Source organism: Podarcis bocagei, assembly GCF_964188305.1.
Source record: "Podarcis bocagei genome assembly, chromosome: 7".
In the NCBI taxonomy this organism is placed as follows: Eukaryota; Metazoa; Chordata; class Lepidosauria; order Squamata; family Lacertidae; genus Podarcis; species Podarcis bocagei.
The window spans coordinates 18,451,553-18,469,477 of NC_138132.1; the positions used below are offsets into that span (position 1 = coordinate 18,451,553).

The 17,925-nt window shown below is 43.5% G+C and overlaps 1 protein-coding gene and 1 pseudogene across 3 annotated transcripts in view; one reads left to right on the forward strand and one right to left on the reverse strand.

The window, feature by feature from the left end:
* The window catches only part of LOC308592261 (free fatty acid receptor 3 pseudogene), a 102,226-nt pseudogene that overhangs the window by 26,542 nt on the left and 57,759 nt on the right, over positions 1 to 17,925 (reverse strand). The gene's annotated exons all lie outside the window — the stretch shown is intronic.
* Positions 2,223 to 16,620, forward strand: LOC308591230 (uncharacterized protein). Its single transcript, XM_081201787.1, has 12 exons — positions 2,223 to 2,340; positions 3,648 to 3,662; positions 5,442 to 5,462; positions 6,125 to 6,145; positions 6,795 to 6,815; positions 7,793 to 7,819; positions 8,589 to 8,612; positions 9,957 to 9,980; positions 10,794 to 10,817; positions 12,940 to 13,104; positions 14,728 to 14,778; positions 16,419 to 16,620. The coding sequence occupies exons 1-11, from the start codon at positions 2,227 to 2,229 to the stop codon at positions 14,755 to 14,757; spliced, it is 486 nt and encodes a 161-aa protein (XP_081057913.1). The 5' UTR covers positions 2,223 to 2,226; the 3' UTR covers positions 14,758 to 14,778; positions 16,419 to 16,620.

Genomic DNA, 17,925 nt, shown 5'->3' on the forward strand with positions numbered 1-17,925 from the left:
TATGGTGTGAATGTGGCCTCAAATTCAGCAGCAATTTTTAAATTAAGAAGAAGAAAAACATCCCCATGAAAGTTCAGCAGCATTTTAGTGTACTGTATATTATTTTATATGCACTAGGGCTGTGCATGCCCTCACAACCCGATCTGAGGCTGGACCTGGAACACTGAATTGGCCGTGACCCAGATCAGGCCCTGAATGAATCCTGCAGGTAAAGCTTCTGTGAAGCAACACCTTGCAACAAGAAGGACTAATCTCTCCTGATGAACAGTTTCTATGATCCAGCACAGCTCTTCAGATGGACTAGCACTGACTCTTTTAAAAAGGGGGGGCAGGGTAGGATTAGGTAATGTAAGTCCCGTTCCTGCATTCAGGTTTAGATGTAGCATAATCCAATATATCATTATAGGACTCTATCAATTCATTCCCATCTCATTCTGTTGCTTGTGTGGATGAGACCTGTTTTGAACTTTCTTTGGTGGTGCCACCTTGAGTTCCATCAGGGGAAAAGATGGGGTATATATAAATATATAATGATAATAATGATAATGGTGGTCATTCTGGGATTTGAGGGCTCCAGCTTCTGCTTCCACTTTGCCCTTGCCAAGAACCTAATGATTTTGGCTGATCCATCTGGCCCAGAGAAGGTGTGCCAAATCTCTTTATCTATGCACAACACTCTTTGAATCTGATGCCCTTTTCGCTGATAAGATTCATTTACCTTGGTCTCCCTTATCGGTGCTCAGGTCCCTTTTGCAAACAACAAAGAAACCATTCTAAGGTTGGTCCAAGAGTAGCAGAGTCCCTGTTGATTCAGAACAGCACTGTGGTTTCATTAGCTGGTTCAGTGGAGATATTGCAGCAAGCTCATTCAAAGGGGCATCTGATGATGACAAAGGATTGTGATAAGCCAAGGATCATGAACTTCAAATCATGATAAGACAAGGATATTGCTTTAATAAACCATAATACATATGTGATTCAAACACCAGGGGCTTTGTTAGGGGTGGCTCAGGGGGTTACCAGGAGACCCCAGAACTCCTGCCTTTTCCCCCCTTTATTTTTATTTTTTAAACTTTGCTAATAGGGTAGTTGGCAAACTGCATCTTCATTTCCCACCATCTTCTTTTCCCAGGTGCATGTATTAACAGCAGGGATGGGAAGATATCCCAATTTCGATCCTCTCAGTTTCTCATTTTCCCCTTATACTGTCACTTAGCAAACCTTACCGGCTCTGGGAGTGCATGAAGTTAATCCATTGTTGGAGCACTGAATAAGAAAAATATGAGAATGTGGATTGTAACACTCCCAAGAAGGTGGTATGTACTCAACCCTAGTTAACAACAAGGCAATCAATTTGCTCATTGTTATTTGTACAGGTCTGGGAATTATGTCTGAGCTGCTTCTTCTGCTAAAAACTACAGGTGATTTATTCACAATTTTATCTAACAGGGTTAGAGAGAGAAAATGTTCCCATTAATATTTAAGATGAGCCTAACTGAGTCCCATCTCCCAAAACAATACGAGAGGTGAAACACAGTAGTCCTTCAAGATTTGCTGTTGTCTGAATTTTCAAATGCAGTTCTCCAGCCAAGTAATACATTTTTTCAAATGCCTATACAATGCAGAGTGTGCATAAAAATGCATCTAACAAGTGAACATTGCATATGTTAGGGAAACCCGCTTTGCAAGAAGGAGTTCATTAGGCTTTTTGCATGCATATTTAATTTTAGGAGAAATTTGCACAAAAACACTAATGAATTTTCACAAGGACTTAAAATGCATTGCTAAATGAGAAATCAATAGAGTTCAGAATTGACAGCTTGGCCCAGCCCTAATCAAGGAAGATGTTATTAGAAAGTTAGTTGAATGACCTCAGCAGCTATGGATTTTGCCTTCCAAAGGGTACAGCAAAAATCCGAAACAGACATGGCTGTGTCCAGCATCCAGGCATTTTCCAGCACATCAAAGAAGTGGCAGATAATATTTCTGTGCCAGCTGCAGAAGTGCCAACAGCCATGGGATGTCACATCCAGTTGCCCTTTGCATCCTTCTTTTCCTTGGATGCAGCCATGTTGTTCCATACTGTGGTTAGGCTGATGCAATCCATCCCGTGACCTTTCCTTATTGATAAACCTATTATCCACACGCTTTTTGACAATGGAAATATTGAGATTTGGACCCACTGAGCCTTCCCAAAGTGAGTATAAATGCTGGGGTTTGGAAAGGATGGTTTGCGCTTTGAGAAGTATCTCAAAGAGTGAAAAGAAGAAGACCGGCAAAATGAAGCTGCTGTATCCATTGGTTGTGTTCCTTTTTGTGGCGGTGTCTGTACAGAGCTTGGTAAGAGGGGAGTAATTCAGTGGGCTGGGTTTCATGCTAAAAACAAACTTAGAAGCTTCCAGCTAAAGACTTGGTACAGATTAAACCAGTGTATGGATGTCAGCTTTCTGTGGCCCCTTTTCTGGCCTTGTGCAGCTCTCCCCTCTGTCTAGACCAGGTGTGGGGAAACTTTGGTTCTCCATATGTTGCTGACCAACAACTTCCATCAGCCCCAGCAAGCACGGCCAATGGCCAGGAATGATGGCAGTTGTTATTAAGTGCATTGTCCTGGATTCCCACTGTATGTGCATACCCTGTGAAGGTTACCAGTATTGCTAGTTTTGCTAAGGGTATTTCAAAAAACAGGGGGGGGGGTTAAAGGGGGGTTCAGTGCAGGCCAATATTACATTAAAATGGATGGGTGGTACCCATTGCTAGCCATAGATGAGAGCCATTGAAATTTATGAACTTACGTTTATTGATTGTGGTGGTTTAGTGATTTTAGTTTACAAAGTATGATTAGCACTGAATGTCCTACAAAATTCCAACAGGCACAGCTGGTTGCTGCTTCGGCTGTAGCAACTGCTATTTTGTCTAATAATTGCAGATGTTAACCAGCTTATCCCTCTTATATTGGTTGTTGAAATTTAGTTTTAAGCTTTTGGGGGGTTTATTATTAATTTGCTTACTGGCTTCAGTTTGGCATTCAGCATTGAGCCCAAAGTAACACAAGTGCATTTCCAATGAAACTTATTGATCCATGTTGCCCTCATCCTGCCACCTTCTTTCTTTGTTGATTTGTACTTTTGGTTCCAACCCCCTTCCCACCCCCTTTCCTATTATATTTCACTTTCCAGATCTGTGATTTGGGGGAAAGAGACTTGCTCTTCTCCCCCCCTTCCCCCGCCCCGGTCATCTTTATCACCATCTTCCTCTCTGATATAACACTGTTAAGTACTCTCTTGGGGGGCTATGAATTAAATAATAAATAAACAACAACACAGGTGACAAATCCCTTTGAAATATGATTTTATTTGACAACCTCTGTAAACTGTTAAGACCTTTTTTCCTTTTCCCCTTCAGTGTATAATGCAAGTTGTTTCTATGCCCCATTTACAATTTTTACATTTTACAATTGTATCAAGTTCATTTTCTCCTGATTTTTTTAATCCTTCTTTTGACTTTATCATCAAAAGCCCCTCATGTTGCATTGATATTTATATGTATGTTTTGTTTCTGTTTAGGAAAAATGAAGTGAAAAATAGATTTTTAAAAAACACAGAGAAAAATAAAGTATTCTGAACACTGATGGCATTTTTCTCTTTCAGGGTTCTGTGGGCGCCGTAAGTATCTGTTTTATCTGTTTATGACATGTATGGACTGCAACAGTGTCAGGAAACTGAACTTGCAGAAAGACTCTTTTATTGGTTCTCTGCTCTAATTAAGCTTCCAAGGAATTATTTTAAATTCCATAGTTGGAGGCAACAATGGTTCTGAATACCATGGTTCCTCAGGTTACAGGTGCTTCAGGTTACAGACTCTGCTAACCCAGAAATATTACCTCGGGTTAAGAACTTTACCTCAGGATGAGAACAGAAATTGCGCGGCGGCAGTGGGAGGCCCCATTAGCTAAAGTGGTACCTCAGGTTAAGAACAGTGTCAGGTTAAGAACGGACCTCCAGAACGAATTAAGTTCTTAACCTGATGGCCATTTACTTTTTCAGGGTCTCAAGGAAATGGTGGTTTTCTTGAGTCAAAAGGAAAGTACCCCTAAACCATTTTTTTTAAAGAAAAAAGCACTGCCTATATGGACTAGAGAACACCCAAAACCAAAGGAGCAGAACAACAATGTTGTTCATTCCTGTCCCTTAATAGGGCTCCCACAGACTGTTTAAAAGTCACTGAGCATAGGCAGAAGGAAGATCTATCTGAGAAAGGAAGGCTTAATTCACAGTAATGTGTTACCAGGAAATAAGAATCCAGAGTGTGTCTGTGCCAATCAGCCGGTCTATAAGAAGAGCTGTGTGTTGGGACACAGGAAAGTCCCTGGGCAAGAGTCAGATCTTGTCCCCAAGTGAGGCAGGGTTGCTCCATAAGCACAACTGGAAGACACCAGTCAACTCGCACATCTGCTGATAAGCCACCATTCACTGCTATAAAACATTATACTAGGGAATGGCACCACACACATCAACTCTTAAGGGGTGGATGTGTCTTCAGCCCCCTCAGTATTCCTTAGCAGGGGACTTAGCCTCCCCCCCCCCCGATATTGAGGGGGTGGAGGTCTAACCACCGAGCATCAAAGGAAGGCTTCTCCTGAGTGTGAGAGAGGAGGAGCCACGATCAATGAAACTGTGCAAAGCCTGCTCTCGATGATGTGCCTCCTTCCAATGATGCATACATGACACATGTATGTGTGACATGCTGCACTGATGGGGCCCCAATCTTCGGTCCAAGGAGGCGTCTCTGAAAGGCATCTTGCTGAGTGGGCAGCTCTTACCCACCAACCCTGGCCCTACCATTGCCTGGGTTATTTATTTGTTTGTTTTTTATTCCACTTTTCAGCCAAAATTGGAACCCAGGTCACCCCAAAAAAAAGGCAGTGGGGGGGGAATCCTTTCCCTCTGGCTTACAATCGAAAACAAAACAAAATGGATTGGCACAGAGGAGGAAATCTGTAAACTGAGCTGCAAGTTCTTCCCGTGACTCGCTAGACAGGGAAAGGTCAAGGAGAGACAGAATTAGAGGTGGCCTCCCAGCTGCAGCAATGGAGTGGTCCTGCCTCTCTTCTGTTCTCTTTGCTACTGCAGCCTGTGACATATTCATCCTTGTTTGTTTGTTTATTGCGTTTATATTCCCTCTTTTTTTCTCCAAGGAGCTCAGGTTGGTGTGCATAGTTCTCCCCTTCTCATTTAATCCCCAGAACAACTCAGTGAATTAAGTTAGGTGGAGAGGCAGGGACTGGCCCAAGGTCACCCGATGAGTTTCATGACAGAATCAGGATTTGAACCCTGATCTCCCAGGTCCTAGTCCAACATTCTAACCACTCTGGCTCTCTCATCATCTTATCGTATATAACTCTGTTGAGCACTATGCAGACTGATGGCAATTTTCTCTTTCAGAAAGGCAAAGGTGGGCTGGATGTAAGTACCTGTGGTCTTTCTCTGTGGCTGCCAAATATGGACTATGCGAAACCCTTAATTTCCAGAAGAATGCTTTTGTTACTTCACTTTATTTATTCCACTCTTCAGCTAAAATTGGACCCTAGGTCACCCAAAAAAAAGGGGGGGGGAATCCTCTCCCTCAGGCTTACAATTGAAAACAAAACAAAATGGATTGGCACAGAGGAGGAAATCTGTAAAATGAGCTGCAAGTTCTTCCAACAACTCGCTAGACAGGGAAAGGTCAAAGAGACATAGAATCAGAGATGGCCTCCCATCTGCAGCGATGGAGTGGTCCTACCTCTCTTCTGCTCTCTCTGCTAGTGCAGCCTGTGACATATTCATCCTTGTTTGTTTGTTTGTTTATTGCATTTATATTCTCTTCCCCACCCCCAAGGTGCTCAAGTTTGTGTGCATAGTTCTCCCCTCCTCATTTATTCCCCACAACAATTCAATGAATTAAGTTAGGTGGAGAGGCAGGGACTGGCCCAAGGTCACCCCATGAGTTTCATGACAGAATCAGGATTTGAACCCTAGTCTCCCAGGTCCTAGTCCAACAATCTAACCACTCTGACTCTTTCATCATCTTATCGTATATAACTCTGTTGAGCACTATGCAGACTGATGGCAATTTTCTCTTTCAGAAAGTCCAAGGTGGGCTAAAGGTAAGTAGCTGTGGTCCTTCTCTGTGGCTGCCAAATATGGACTATGCCAAACCCTTAATCTGCAGAAGAATGCTTTTGTTACTTCACTTTTTTTATTCCACTTTTTAGCTAAAATTGGTCCCCAGGTCACAAAAAGTGGGGGTCCTTTCCCTCTGGCTTACAATTGAAAACAAAACAAAATGGATTGGCACAGAGGAAGAAATCTGTAAATGAGCTGCAAGTTCTTCCAATGACTCGCTAGACAGGGATAGGTCAAAGAGACACAGAATCAGAGGTGGCCTCCCAGCTGCAGCGATGGAGTGGTCCTACCTCTCTTCTGCTCTCTCTGCTACTGCAGCCTGTGACATATTCATCCTTGTTTGTTTGTTTGATGCATTTCTACTCTCTCTTTTTTTCTCCAAGGAGCTCAGGTTGGTGTGCATTGTTCTCCCCTTCTCATTTAATCCCCAGAACAACTCAGTGGATTAAGTTAGGTGGAGAGGCAGGGACTGGGCCAAGGTCACCCAATGAGTTTCATGACAGAAGTAGGATTTGAACCCTGGTCTCCCAGGTCCTAGTCCAACAATCTAACCACTCTGACTCTCTCATCAGTTTCTTTTATATAACTCTGTTGGGCACTATGCAGACTGATGGCAATTTTCTCTTTCAGAAAGGCAAAGATAAGCTGCATGTAAGTAGCTGTGGTCCTTCTCTGTGGCTGCCAAATATGGACTATGCCAAACCCTTAATCTGCAAAAGAATGCTTTCGTTACTTCACTTGCTTTTAATTGTGCTTCTGTGGATTTGTTTTTTAAAGTCACCAAGATTAAGGAGGAGGGAGATCTATCTGTGTAGTGAAAGAGTGAATTCACAGTGATTTATTAGTGAGACAAAAGCCCTTCGAATCTTGTTGAACTGCATCATGCATCAACCCCAGCCAACATAGATAATAGTGAAGGCTGATGGGAGTTGTAGGTCAACATAATCTGGAGGGTCAGGTGTTTCCCACTCCTCCTAAGCTCTCCCACATGGGTTGAAAAGCTGCCATTCATTGCTATGTGGGAAAACAAAGCATAAACCTGCCTACCAGGCCCGACACAGAGTAACTGGGCCCTACCTCTGATCAGTTTATTATTTACATTAAAAAAGAACTCTATTTTATCTCTAAAAGTGACTCCCAGAAAACTAATTTCAAGAAGAAAAAACAAAAGAGAACCACTGCCTTCAGGCTTACAATTCAAAAAGACAGGGAAATTCAAATGGGAGCCAGCCCTGATCTGAGGTTTCGTCAGTGTACACCAGCACTGCCTTGGTGTCTAGATCTGCAAGCCACCACTTTGATTTCCCCAAATGATGGAGTGTCACTGCAAGGCATCATGGGGAAACTCCAATGCCTGCCTAAAACTCTTACAATAACCTCTGCTATAGGCAGGATTCTGCTGCTTTCCTAGGGGCTACCTCAAAATGGCAGCCTGCCCTGGTCTCAGGTTGTGTCAGCGCACAAGATTTCATGTAACAAATGAGCCTTCCGTGCTCAAGGATGAAATTTCCATGTCCATTCAAACCCCAGTGACCCAGAGCATCCTCCAGGAGAATCTTTCGTGTGCCCAAGGTTTGTTGATGGAAAAGCAGAACTGAGTCACCCTTGTTTTATTTTTCATTCCTCAGGGTCATGTGAAGCACAAAAGAGATCTTGTGAGTATATTGTAATGCATCACATTGGCAACACACAAACATACATACACATACTGTTGGGATTTTTGACTACGTGCCATTCTGTGCAGCTTCACACAGAATCAATTAAGAGTTGGCCAAAGGCCAAGGATGACTGAGCAGAGAGGAGATATCTGACTGGAGATATGGGACCTTGGATATAGTGCTACCATTGGTTGTGGTCTCACACAGGCATGATGACTTATGATCTTACTGACTGAAGTGTTTGTTGGTCAGTGTGGAGTTCTGAGAATCGTTTGGAGTTTGTCAGAGAGAGCTAGTTAAGATCCATATCTGTATCTGTTCTTGTGTATAGTAACCTGTAGAGCTTGCTGTAAATAATAAACACCTCTAAGTAACCAATTTAATAGTAGCAGCATTTTGTTCCTGCTTCGTCCATCCTGCCTGCAACTGATTACTTTCTGGAACTCTGTGTATGCTCTGCTAAGGTCTGGCTAAGGTCCTGCAACAGGTCAAAGTTGTGAGACACCAATACATACACACACACACACACACACACACACACACACACCCCACTACAGGAACAGCCCGATCCTCCTCTTCAAGTGCCGCCCCTCTAATGACTACTATAGTCCCTATGACAAGGACTGGCAGATCTAAGCAGTCCTTCTCTTATATAACCCTATTGCACATTATGCAATAATAATAATAATAATAATAATAATAATAATAATAATACTGCAGATAAAAATAAATGACTCTCAAGATTGCTGGCATTTTTCTCTTTTAGGAGGCTTTGGATGACGATGTGGATGTAAGTATGTGCATTCTCTGTGACATGTAAGGACCGCAACGGGGTCAAGAAACTTAATTTGCAGAAATACTCTCTTGTTGGTTCCCTGCCCCCCTCTAATTAAGCTTCAGAGGCATTACTTAAAATTCCACAGATGGAGGCAGCATTTCTTCTGAATACATTCTATGCCGGAATGCACAGAAGAGAAGAGGGGTCTTGGACTCAAATCTTGTTTGTGCATTTCCTGCAGGTTTCTGGTTGGTTATTGTGAAAATAGGTTGGTTATTGTGAGAATAGGCTAGATAGGACACCAGACTCTATCCATGTAATAAGAGAGTAAATGCGCACTGCACTATAACTGAGATGAAGAAGAAACACCCAGGGTGGACTGTGCCAATAGGCCTAGAATTCTGAAAAAGGAGTGTGAAGTTGGAACACAGCCTAGGGAGCAAAACATGCTCATTACTTCTAGGTGCACCTGAGCCAGGGCTCAGAAACTGACCTTGCAATGGCCATATCCCACCTTCCTGGGTCCAGTGCTGCCTGAGGGATGGGCATTAGTGTACCCCTTTCTTTTCTTTTCTTTTCTCTTGGCCATATCATTTTTATTAATTTTACAATAATGCTTTCCATTACAATTTCTCCTCTTATATTTTACAATTTGGCTTTTTGGGGCCATGACTTCCTTCAAACCTTCCTTATGATTTTCTACCTTTCATTTCAAATTTCTGCATTTTCACTACTTAACCATTGCTTTCAAATCAAAAACATCAAAGCATCATATTTTCTTATTCTTGTCTGCGGTGATTTTTATACCTTTCCTTACAAAGCTTCTTGCAATCCTACCAATGTGTTTGATTGACTACAATTGTCTTTCAAACAATTTACAAATTTAGTCCAGTCCTTGATGAACTTCTGGTCCCACTGTTCTCGGATTCTTCCCTTCAATTTGGCCAGTTCCGCATTCCCCATTAACTTCAATTGCCATTCTTCCTTTGTCAGTAATTCCTCTTGTTTCCACTTCTGTGCTAATAAAATTCTTGCTGTGGTTGTTGCATATAGGAAAAGCTTAGTATCTTGTCTGTTAAGTAGTGTACCTCTTTCTTGCACCTTGCCTTTCTTCATTTGAGGCCCTTGCCACCACCAAATAAGAGATCAATTAATTCCCAGGTTGCCTCTTATCAAACAGCCTCCAAAACTTCCCCTAGGTCTCTTTAAAGCCTTCTTTAGGTAGCCAAGATGTAGACTGTCTACAGTAAGCTAAGGTCACACAGCTTTACGAAACGTAAATCCACTGGGGCAAGGAAATCATGGTGTTTGACTCTGGTAGGCACTATGGGGACTGACGGTCATTTTCTTTTTCAGGATCTCCAGGAGGAAGTACTTGAGGTGAGTATCTGTGGGGCTTTCTGTGTTTGCATCCTATATAACGGATTAGAGTAGCACCAAAAGGCTCAGGAGCAGAATAACACAGTGGTTTGTTCTCTTCCCTTAATTGGGTTACCACAGAATATTTAAAAGTCATTGAGGAAAAGGAGGAAGAGCATTTATCCATAGAAAGGAAGGCTGAACTGACAGAACTGAGAAGAGGAAACTTCAGTTCCCAGGATTCTTTGGGGGAAGTCATGTGCTTTAAATCTAGGGTGTGAAACTGCCCTAGGTTATTAAGAGCATTCTTTGTCTCAGGTGGGTTTCCACAGAGACCCAATAACAGTGATCAGCTGTGGCGATCCATTGAGTTTGATATATGTTTCTGCCAAGGGCCAGCCCAGCCACTAGGCAAGGTGAGGTGACAGCCTTGGGCAGCAGGATCCACAGGGGCAGAAGGTCTGGCATCCAAGGAATGCACTGTCTGCTGGTGACACTGAGAGCCCCACCCCAGCAGTGGCCTCAGATTCCCACTTCAGTTGTTGGGTGTAGTTTATTTTATTCCTCCCCTTCCTCCCAATGTGGATCTTCACTCACCCCTCCTTCCTTGGTGGGGAGGGGAGGATTTTGCAGATTGCCCAGATACCAAAACATCTTAGACCAGCCCTGCTTGTGCCCCTTTGTCACTGCCACCAGCTGTAGACCTATGCTGTGCAAGCTCCTGGGGGGCAGAGGCCAGCACCCCCTTTTCCTCTTGTCATTTTCATCCTCACCTTCCTCTGTCATATTACTGCGTTAAGCACTATATACATTGTCTGCAATTTTCTCTTTCAGGATGTGGTCGATCCATTGGTGGTAGTAAGTATCTGTGAGCTTTCTCTGTTTGTGTCATGAATGGACTCCAATGGTGTAAAAACAAAAATAACTGGCAGAGGAACTCTTTTGTGGTTCCCTTGAATTCTGCTTCCATGGAATTTTTGAAAAGCCAACAGATGTAAGGAGGAGGAAGAACATCCAGCCGTATAATGGAAGAGTGAATTTGCACTGTTCTGTTAGTAAGGCACAAAAGAACCCAGGGTGGATCTGTGCCAATATGCCTGGCATCCTGAAAAAGGAGTGTAAGCCTGAACACAGCTGAGCAATGGGGAAAGAGGACCATTAGTCCAAAGTGCATATTGGCTCAATGTAGTATTATACAACTTATCCTTTAATTGGTGGAGTAAAGGACCTAATTTCCGCTCCATGATTCCAAAGGAGGCAATCCACAGGCATTAATATAGCACCCTCCTGTGGGAGCCAGCCCTGCTCTCAGGCTGTGTCGCTGCGCACCAGCACTGCCCTGATGTCTGGATCTGCAAGCCACCATTTTAATTTCCCACCATGTCCAGCATGCAGGATTTGACATAACAAAGGCCTTTCAACTCCAAGGATGGGGTTTTCATGCCCAGTGACTCAGAACATCTGCCAAGAGAGTCTTGCCTGTCTGCAAGGTTGTATATGGAAAAGCAGGATTGTTTTATTTTTCATCCCTCAGAACCCCCTTTCGCTGGTAAAAAGAGATCTTGTGAACATGTTGTATTGCGGCACATTGGCAAATGACACACACCTGCACAGAAACAGCCCAATTTTCCTTCTCAAGTGTAGCACCCCTAGTGACTACCAAAAGGGCTGGAAGATTTAAGCAGTCCTTCCTGTTATCCCTCTCATCATACGCTTACATAATCCCATTGTGCATTATGCCAACTGAAAGCAACTTTCTCTTTCAAAATGTCAAATATGTGGTTGACTCAATGACAGTACATATCTGTGGGCTGTTTATTTTTCTTACTCTGTCCCCTAGTGCCCACTATTCTGGGGCATTGTGGGAACGTGTAAGGACAGCTTCCAGTGGAGATCTGGAGCATTATAGGGAATGTAAAGGTTTCTATTTATATGCCACTCAACCTGCAAAATCCTTAGGCATCAGCAACTATAAGAAATGAGACTAGGGTGGTCCCATTGTAGCTTGATGTTCTCCAGGGCAGCAGGTGGCACCTGCTGAAGACAAGCCAAGTCAGGTCAAAGCAGAAGGTCCTTGGACAGTTCCAAATAACCCAATTGGTTGAAACTACCTGGAATGGCAATAAAATGCTAACATGGCCATTGGACCACGAGAGGCAGGGAGAGGTTTGTTAGGCTGTGGAGGGGTGTTGGGATTTGGAGGTTTGGTTGACTGGGGAGGAGAGTGTCCTATTTTGAGATTCTTTGCCTTGATCGACAAAGGGAGGATCGGGTTGCTATTATGACATTTTTGTCTGGACACAGCTGCTTTCATATTCAGATCCACAAAACAGCAAAAAAATGAATTTTAATATTCCCCAAAGCTAGGGATGGGGAACCTACAATGCTCCAAGTGTTGTTGGACACCTACAACTCCCACCTCCCCTGGCTATTTGCCGCTCTGGTGGGGGCTGAGGGAATTTGAAGTCCAATGTCTTAAGCACCACAGGTTCCAGTGCAGAAAATGTGTGCAGAAAATTATGGCTATAACATAAAAGAGGCATTCAAAAATATGTACCTTACTGTTGAATCATAGACTCATAGAGTCATCCAGTTGGAAGGGAACCCAGGGGTCTAGTCCAACCCCCTGCTGTGCAGGAATCTCAACTAGATCATACCAGACAGATGGCCATCCAACCTCTGCTTATATACCCTTGGAGGAGAGTCCATCACCTTCCGAGGGAGTCTGTTCCACTGTTGAACAGCTCTTACTATCAGAAAGTTGTTGAATGCATTGAATGTGTTGAGAGGAGGGTGTTTTTATGTTCTTAAGAAACTTCATATAAAATGTATACAATTAAATGCAGACTTCTAATGCGTTCCTTTGAAACATCAAGACAGGATGGGAACAGACCTGTGATCCAGGAATGATGAACCAGGAACGATGGACCAAATCAGCTGCCCATTCCATCCTTAATAGTAATTGTTCTTTGCTTCCTAGACTGAAGAAGAGGTAGCTCAGCCTGAAAGTGGCCATGGCAGAGGCCATGGCAGAGGCAAAGGCAAAGGCAAAGGCAAAGGCCATCACCATGGCCATGGCAAAGGTGAAGGCAAAGGCCATCACCATGGCCATGGCAAAGGCAAAGGCAAAGGCAAAAAGAATGAGGTGAGAAATGAGGGCACATTTTTATGGATCGCTCTTTCCTACCTTTCCTTCTGATACTTGGCTTTTGGGGCTCTCTTCTGGCTACCTAGGTGCAGTCATAGGTCAGTCACATGGCCAGGGAGGAAATGCAGCCCCGCCAAACATAACAAAAGAAGTAACAAAATGGGCATTCAAATGTGTGCATGCAAAACGTAATGGGCGGCTTCAAACCACAGTCACTGTTCTGCAAGCCCATCTTATTGTTTATCTTTAGAAGGGGCTTGGACCAGACAACCCTGAAAGCAGAGGACTGCTTTGAATCAGTGGCATAGCATGGGGGGCACGGGGCAGTCACCCCAGACACAAAATTGTTAGGGGTGCAAAATTTCAACACCCAGCGCTGCCTCAATACAGCTGCGCACTTCCACAGCTGGGCTCTGTTGAAAACAGCTTCTCTATGAAAAGCAGGAAGTGACCTCTCCAGACAATGGAAAGACTCATCTTTTCTTATCTCTGCAGCTTCAATTTATTGGATGACACAGACATTGTTAGGCAGTTGAATGCACAAAGGCACCCCATCCATTTCCCTCCCACCCCAGCTCCGTGTGGCCCCAGGGACTGGCAACCCATGTTACGCCACTGCTTTGACTATTAATTCCATAAGGGATAACTTCTGTAAAGTCACACGGACACCTGGCTGCTGGCTTGAGGTTCTCCTCTGATCTAGGGGGAGGTCATGCCAGAAAGTGGTCTCCCACTCTATAAAGTTAAAAGCATTTCTTTTATCTTAATAAACATACACTTGCAGTTATGCCACAATCAGACTCTGGGGCTGCCATCAGGAAGCAGTTGTGGAAAAATGACTGCCTCTTTTGTGGTGGTAATGAAGCAACAGGTGCTTGAAACTGGTAGATGGGTTTAGCACTGCTCAGGCTGAATTGTATTTGTTTTGAATGTGTTTCATCAACCACTTTGAACATCTCCATTTGGAGAGGAGAATGGGAAATTAGTGCAAGTTTACTGAGAAGTAAATATATCGGAAAGTCAGTACTTTGAATCCCTGCAACGGGGTGAGTGCCTGTTGCTCGGTCCCTGCTCCTGCCAACATAGCAGTTCGAAAGCACACCAAAGTGCAAGTAGATAAATAGATACCACTCTGGCGGGAAGGTAAATGGTGTTTCCATGCGCTGCTCTGGTTTCGCCAGAAGCAGCTTAATCATGCTGGCCACATGACCCAGAAAAACTGTCTGTGGACAAATGTCAGCTCCCTCGGCCAGTAAAGCGAGATGAGCGCCGCAACCCCAGAGCCATTCGCGACTGGACTTAACTGTCAGGGGTCCTTTATCTTTAAATATATAATAGGGTTTCCGTATTCCTAAAAGTGAAAATCCGGACAAAGTTGTTGAGCTCCCCCCCCCATGTTGTTGAGAACGTATGGCAGCCCTACATCTGTTGAGCAGCTTGGGGGGGGGGAGATTGTTCAGCTGGCGACTACTAGATACTTCTTAATTATTTTAAAATGAGAAATTGTAAGATACCAGTAGGCCCCTCAACGAACTCTTAGTTATTTTTTAAAAATTAATTTTCAAGTCTGCTTGAAGAGATAAGGATGAGGATGTAATAAAACTTGTGTTCTCTCTTTAGGTGGAACCAGTAAATGAGAATGAGGAGTAAGCAGAAAGGACCCCACCACCTGTAAGTTCTCTAATACAGATGATCTGCTTAAAATAAAAATAAATCCAGTAGCCTTCAATGTTAAACCCAGCTTAATTGTATTTAACAAACTTCATTCATTCTTATGCTCTGCTGAAATATACTCAGAGTCGCAAAGTGATTTCATGCTCTTTATTCAGCTCATAGTGGTGAGGAGGAATGAATGAAAGTCCCCTCACAGTATCTGCTTTATATACATTATTTACACAATGGGCTGCACATGATTGGCAAATTCCGGAATTCTACTGTAAGCCAATCAGGTTGTGGATTCACTTCTATCTGGAGCTGGATTGGGTGGTTCCTGCCAACCAATCATACTGCTGCATTGTTCTAGGACCAATCAGACTGCTGCATTCTGAATCCTATTGTTCTAGGACTAATCAGACTGCTGCAATTTGGATCCCATTGTTCTCAGTACATAACATCTGCCTTCCCCAAACCCCAATGCGTATTGACATTAAGACATCATCCTTTCTCCCTAGAGCATCAAAGGAGCGGCAGATCTGTGGGGTAGATGAGATACCTTACAGAATTCCTAGCACTAAACTACAGTTCTCAGGATTTGAGCATTGTTTTGTGAGATACTGGGAGCTATGACTGTTAAATGAGTACAGAGCCAGTGTGTACTACATATTTGTGTTTTGTGTGTCTTCCTTTCTTCTATCATGGGGGCGGGGTGTGTGTGTGGTAGCACAGTTGGGGTTCCTACGGGAACAGCCAAAGAATGACTCTTATCACCAGAAATGGCTTCTGTTGCAGATGAGGCAAACCTGAAAGGCTGCATAAAATGCTGCTCTCTAGGATTCGAGTTACTACATCATATTCTCTGTTCTTTGCCCCCTCCCCAATTTTGCCCACAACAGTCACTCTGCATCATGTACCCCCTGACCATGAGCAAAGTTATTGGTCCATTTCCCCTTTAGGGTCTTTCTCCCCTAAGGTTTTATGTGCTTTTGAAAACACTCAAGAGTTTCCCAAGTCTGCTGATTCCTTCTTCTTGCACGGGGATTACATAAACAACAGCAGTCAGAGCCTGAAAACTGGAAATGGACAGAAGGATGATGTGTGTATTCTAGCAAATGGCTCCTAAACATGATTCATGCTGACAATCCCAGATCAACCATGAATGAGAACCCACTTTTCGTGAAATTTTTACACTGCTTGATTGTAAAAACACACACATCTCAAAGCAGTTTACAAAGAGAGAGAAAACTATAAAATTATCGGCAAAAACAGTTGAAAGCAAGTATTTAAAACATAAATAATAAAATCAGCTATAAACGAAAAGGAAATTAAAACACACATCAACATTCTATGTGTCTGGGTAGGCTTGTCTAAACAAAAATGTTTGTAGCAGACACTAAAAAGAGGACAGTAAATGAGCAGTGGATATCATGTGACGCTCATAACAGTGCCAGTCCGACAGATCAAAGGGGCTGAGTGGGAATATACGAGGTAAGGCAATCTTGAAGATAAACCAGTCCCAAGTTGTTAAATGTTTTATATATTAATAGAAACAACTTGAACCTGGCCTAGTATCAAACCGTCAACAAGTGCAGATTTCTGAGAACAGGGGTTTATTTGCACAACTCTCAGCTTGCTGCTTTTTTCTCTCTTTTCAGCATTCACTTAAATCTAAAGCAAGAATTGGCCACTGGACCAGCTATCCTGCTCCCTGCTAATCAAAGACAACAAACTGCATCATGAAACAACCAGAGTTACCGTGGTGATGCTGATCATCAGTTGCTCATGAATGGTTTTTGTTCCGTCTTGTCTGCTGGGCTGAGGAAAGCTTCAAAACAATAAAAATTAGCAAGCATCCAATTTCCAATGCATGGGGTCTGTTTATTTGCCACAACTGTATGAATATGGCCAAAGAAGTCCTCAGCAATAGAAATGCTTGTGCTCCCACCTTAGTTATTTGTGATACATGGAGCCAAGGTGGGATGGAGAACCAAATCTCTTGAACCAAATTTCCTGGAGGCAACTGAGCAATGACAACCAGGAAATTATCCACTTACAGTCCTGGGTTTGGCATTTCTAAAGACCAAATGTTTGCTTCTGACTGTAGGTGTCCTCACAGAACAGGAATGGGGGAACCTTTATCAGAGATACATTTCCCCATGGACAACCTTCCAAGCTAGTAGCCATTGACAGGCTGATGTACCATGAATTTGTTCGGCCCTCTTTTACAGCCCTCTAAGTTGGTGGTCATCACTGCCACCCGTGGAAATGAGTTCCATAGTTTAACTATGCTTTTGTGGCACAGAGCACCCTTCTATGACAGGGAGACACAGGTCTGTAACATGTGGCGGTGGTGCTCCTGCGTCCTCTTGGTCACTTCCTTCCTCACTGTGTTTCCTCGAGTATTTGGAGAAGACATGAGTCTTCTCATCAGGCTTTGTTTGAGTGCTTCCCGCAACAACAGAACTGTGCCTCTCCACTTCCTAAAGTGTGATGAGGCCCTCAATGGGGCAGAGATAGCTGTCTCTGAGGCACTTCCTATTATTCCTTCCTGAGGTTCTGGTGAAGCACGAGTAAGGAGAAAGGGCTCAACAGCAGCACCTCCTCCTCCATTGGAATTCTGCTTCTTGCTAGATCTGCAAAGCCCATTCGCAGGTGCTGAAACTGCACTTACCCATTCAGAATCAAGGTCCTGTCCTATGTAACAACCTAATAGAACCTCCATGTTCAGTGATACTATATCTCCAAATAACTAGTGCTGGGGGAGCAATGGTAGAGGAGAGCCCTTCGATAGCTCAGTTGGTTAGAGGATGGTGCTGATAACATCAAGGTTGCAGGTTCGATCCCTGAATGTGAAGCCTGCATATTCCTGCACTGCAGGGGGTCGGACTAAATGATCCTGAGGATACCTTCCAACTTGACAATTCTATTAAATGGATCTAGATCTCCAGTACTCTGGCACGTATTCTTGAAGCTGTTGCCACTAACTGAGTTGCCACCAAAGCTCTGCGGCTCCCCACTTCTTTGAATGGGAAGGGAAATCTTGTTTACAGAGCGTCTGGTAAACTGACAGACTTTTTGAAATATGTGTTGATTTGCTAAAGAGGAGTAGGCAAGCGTTCAGGTGAATAATCCTGCAAGGGACCCAAACAGGGATCTTTGAAT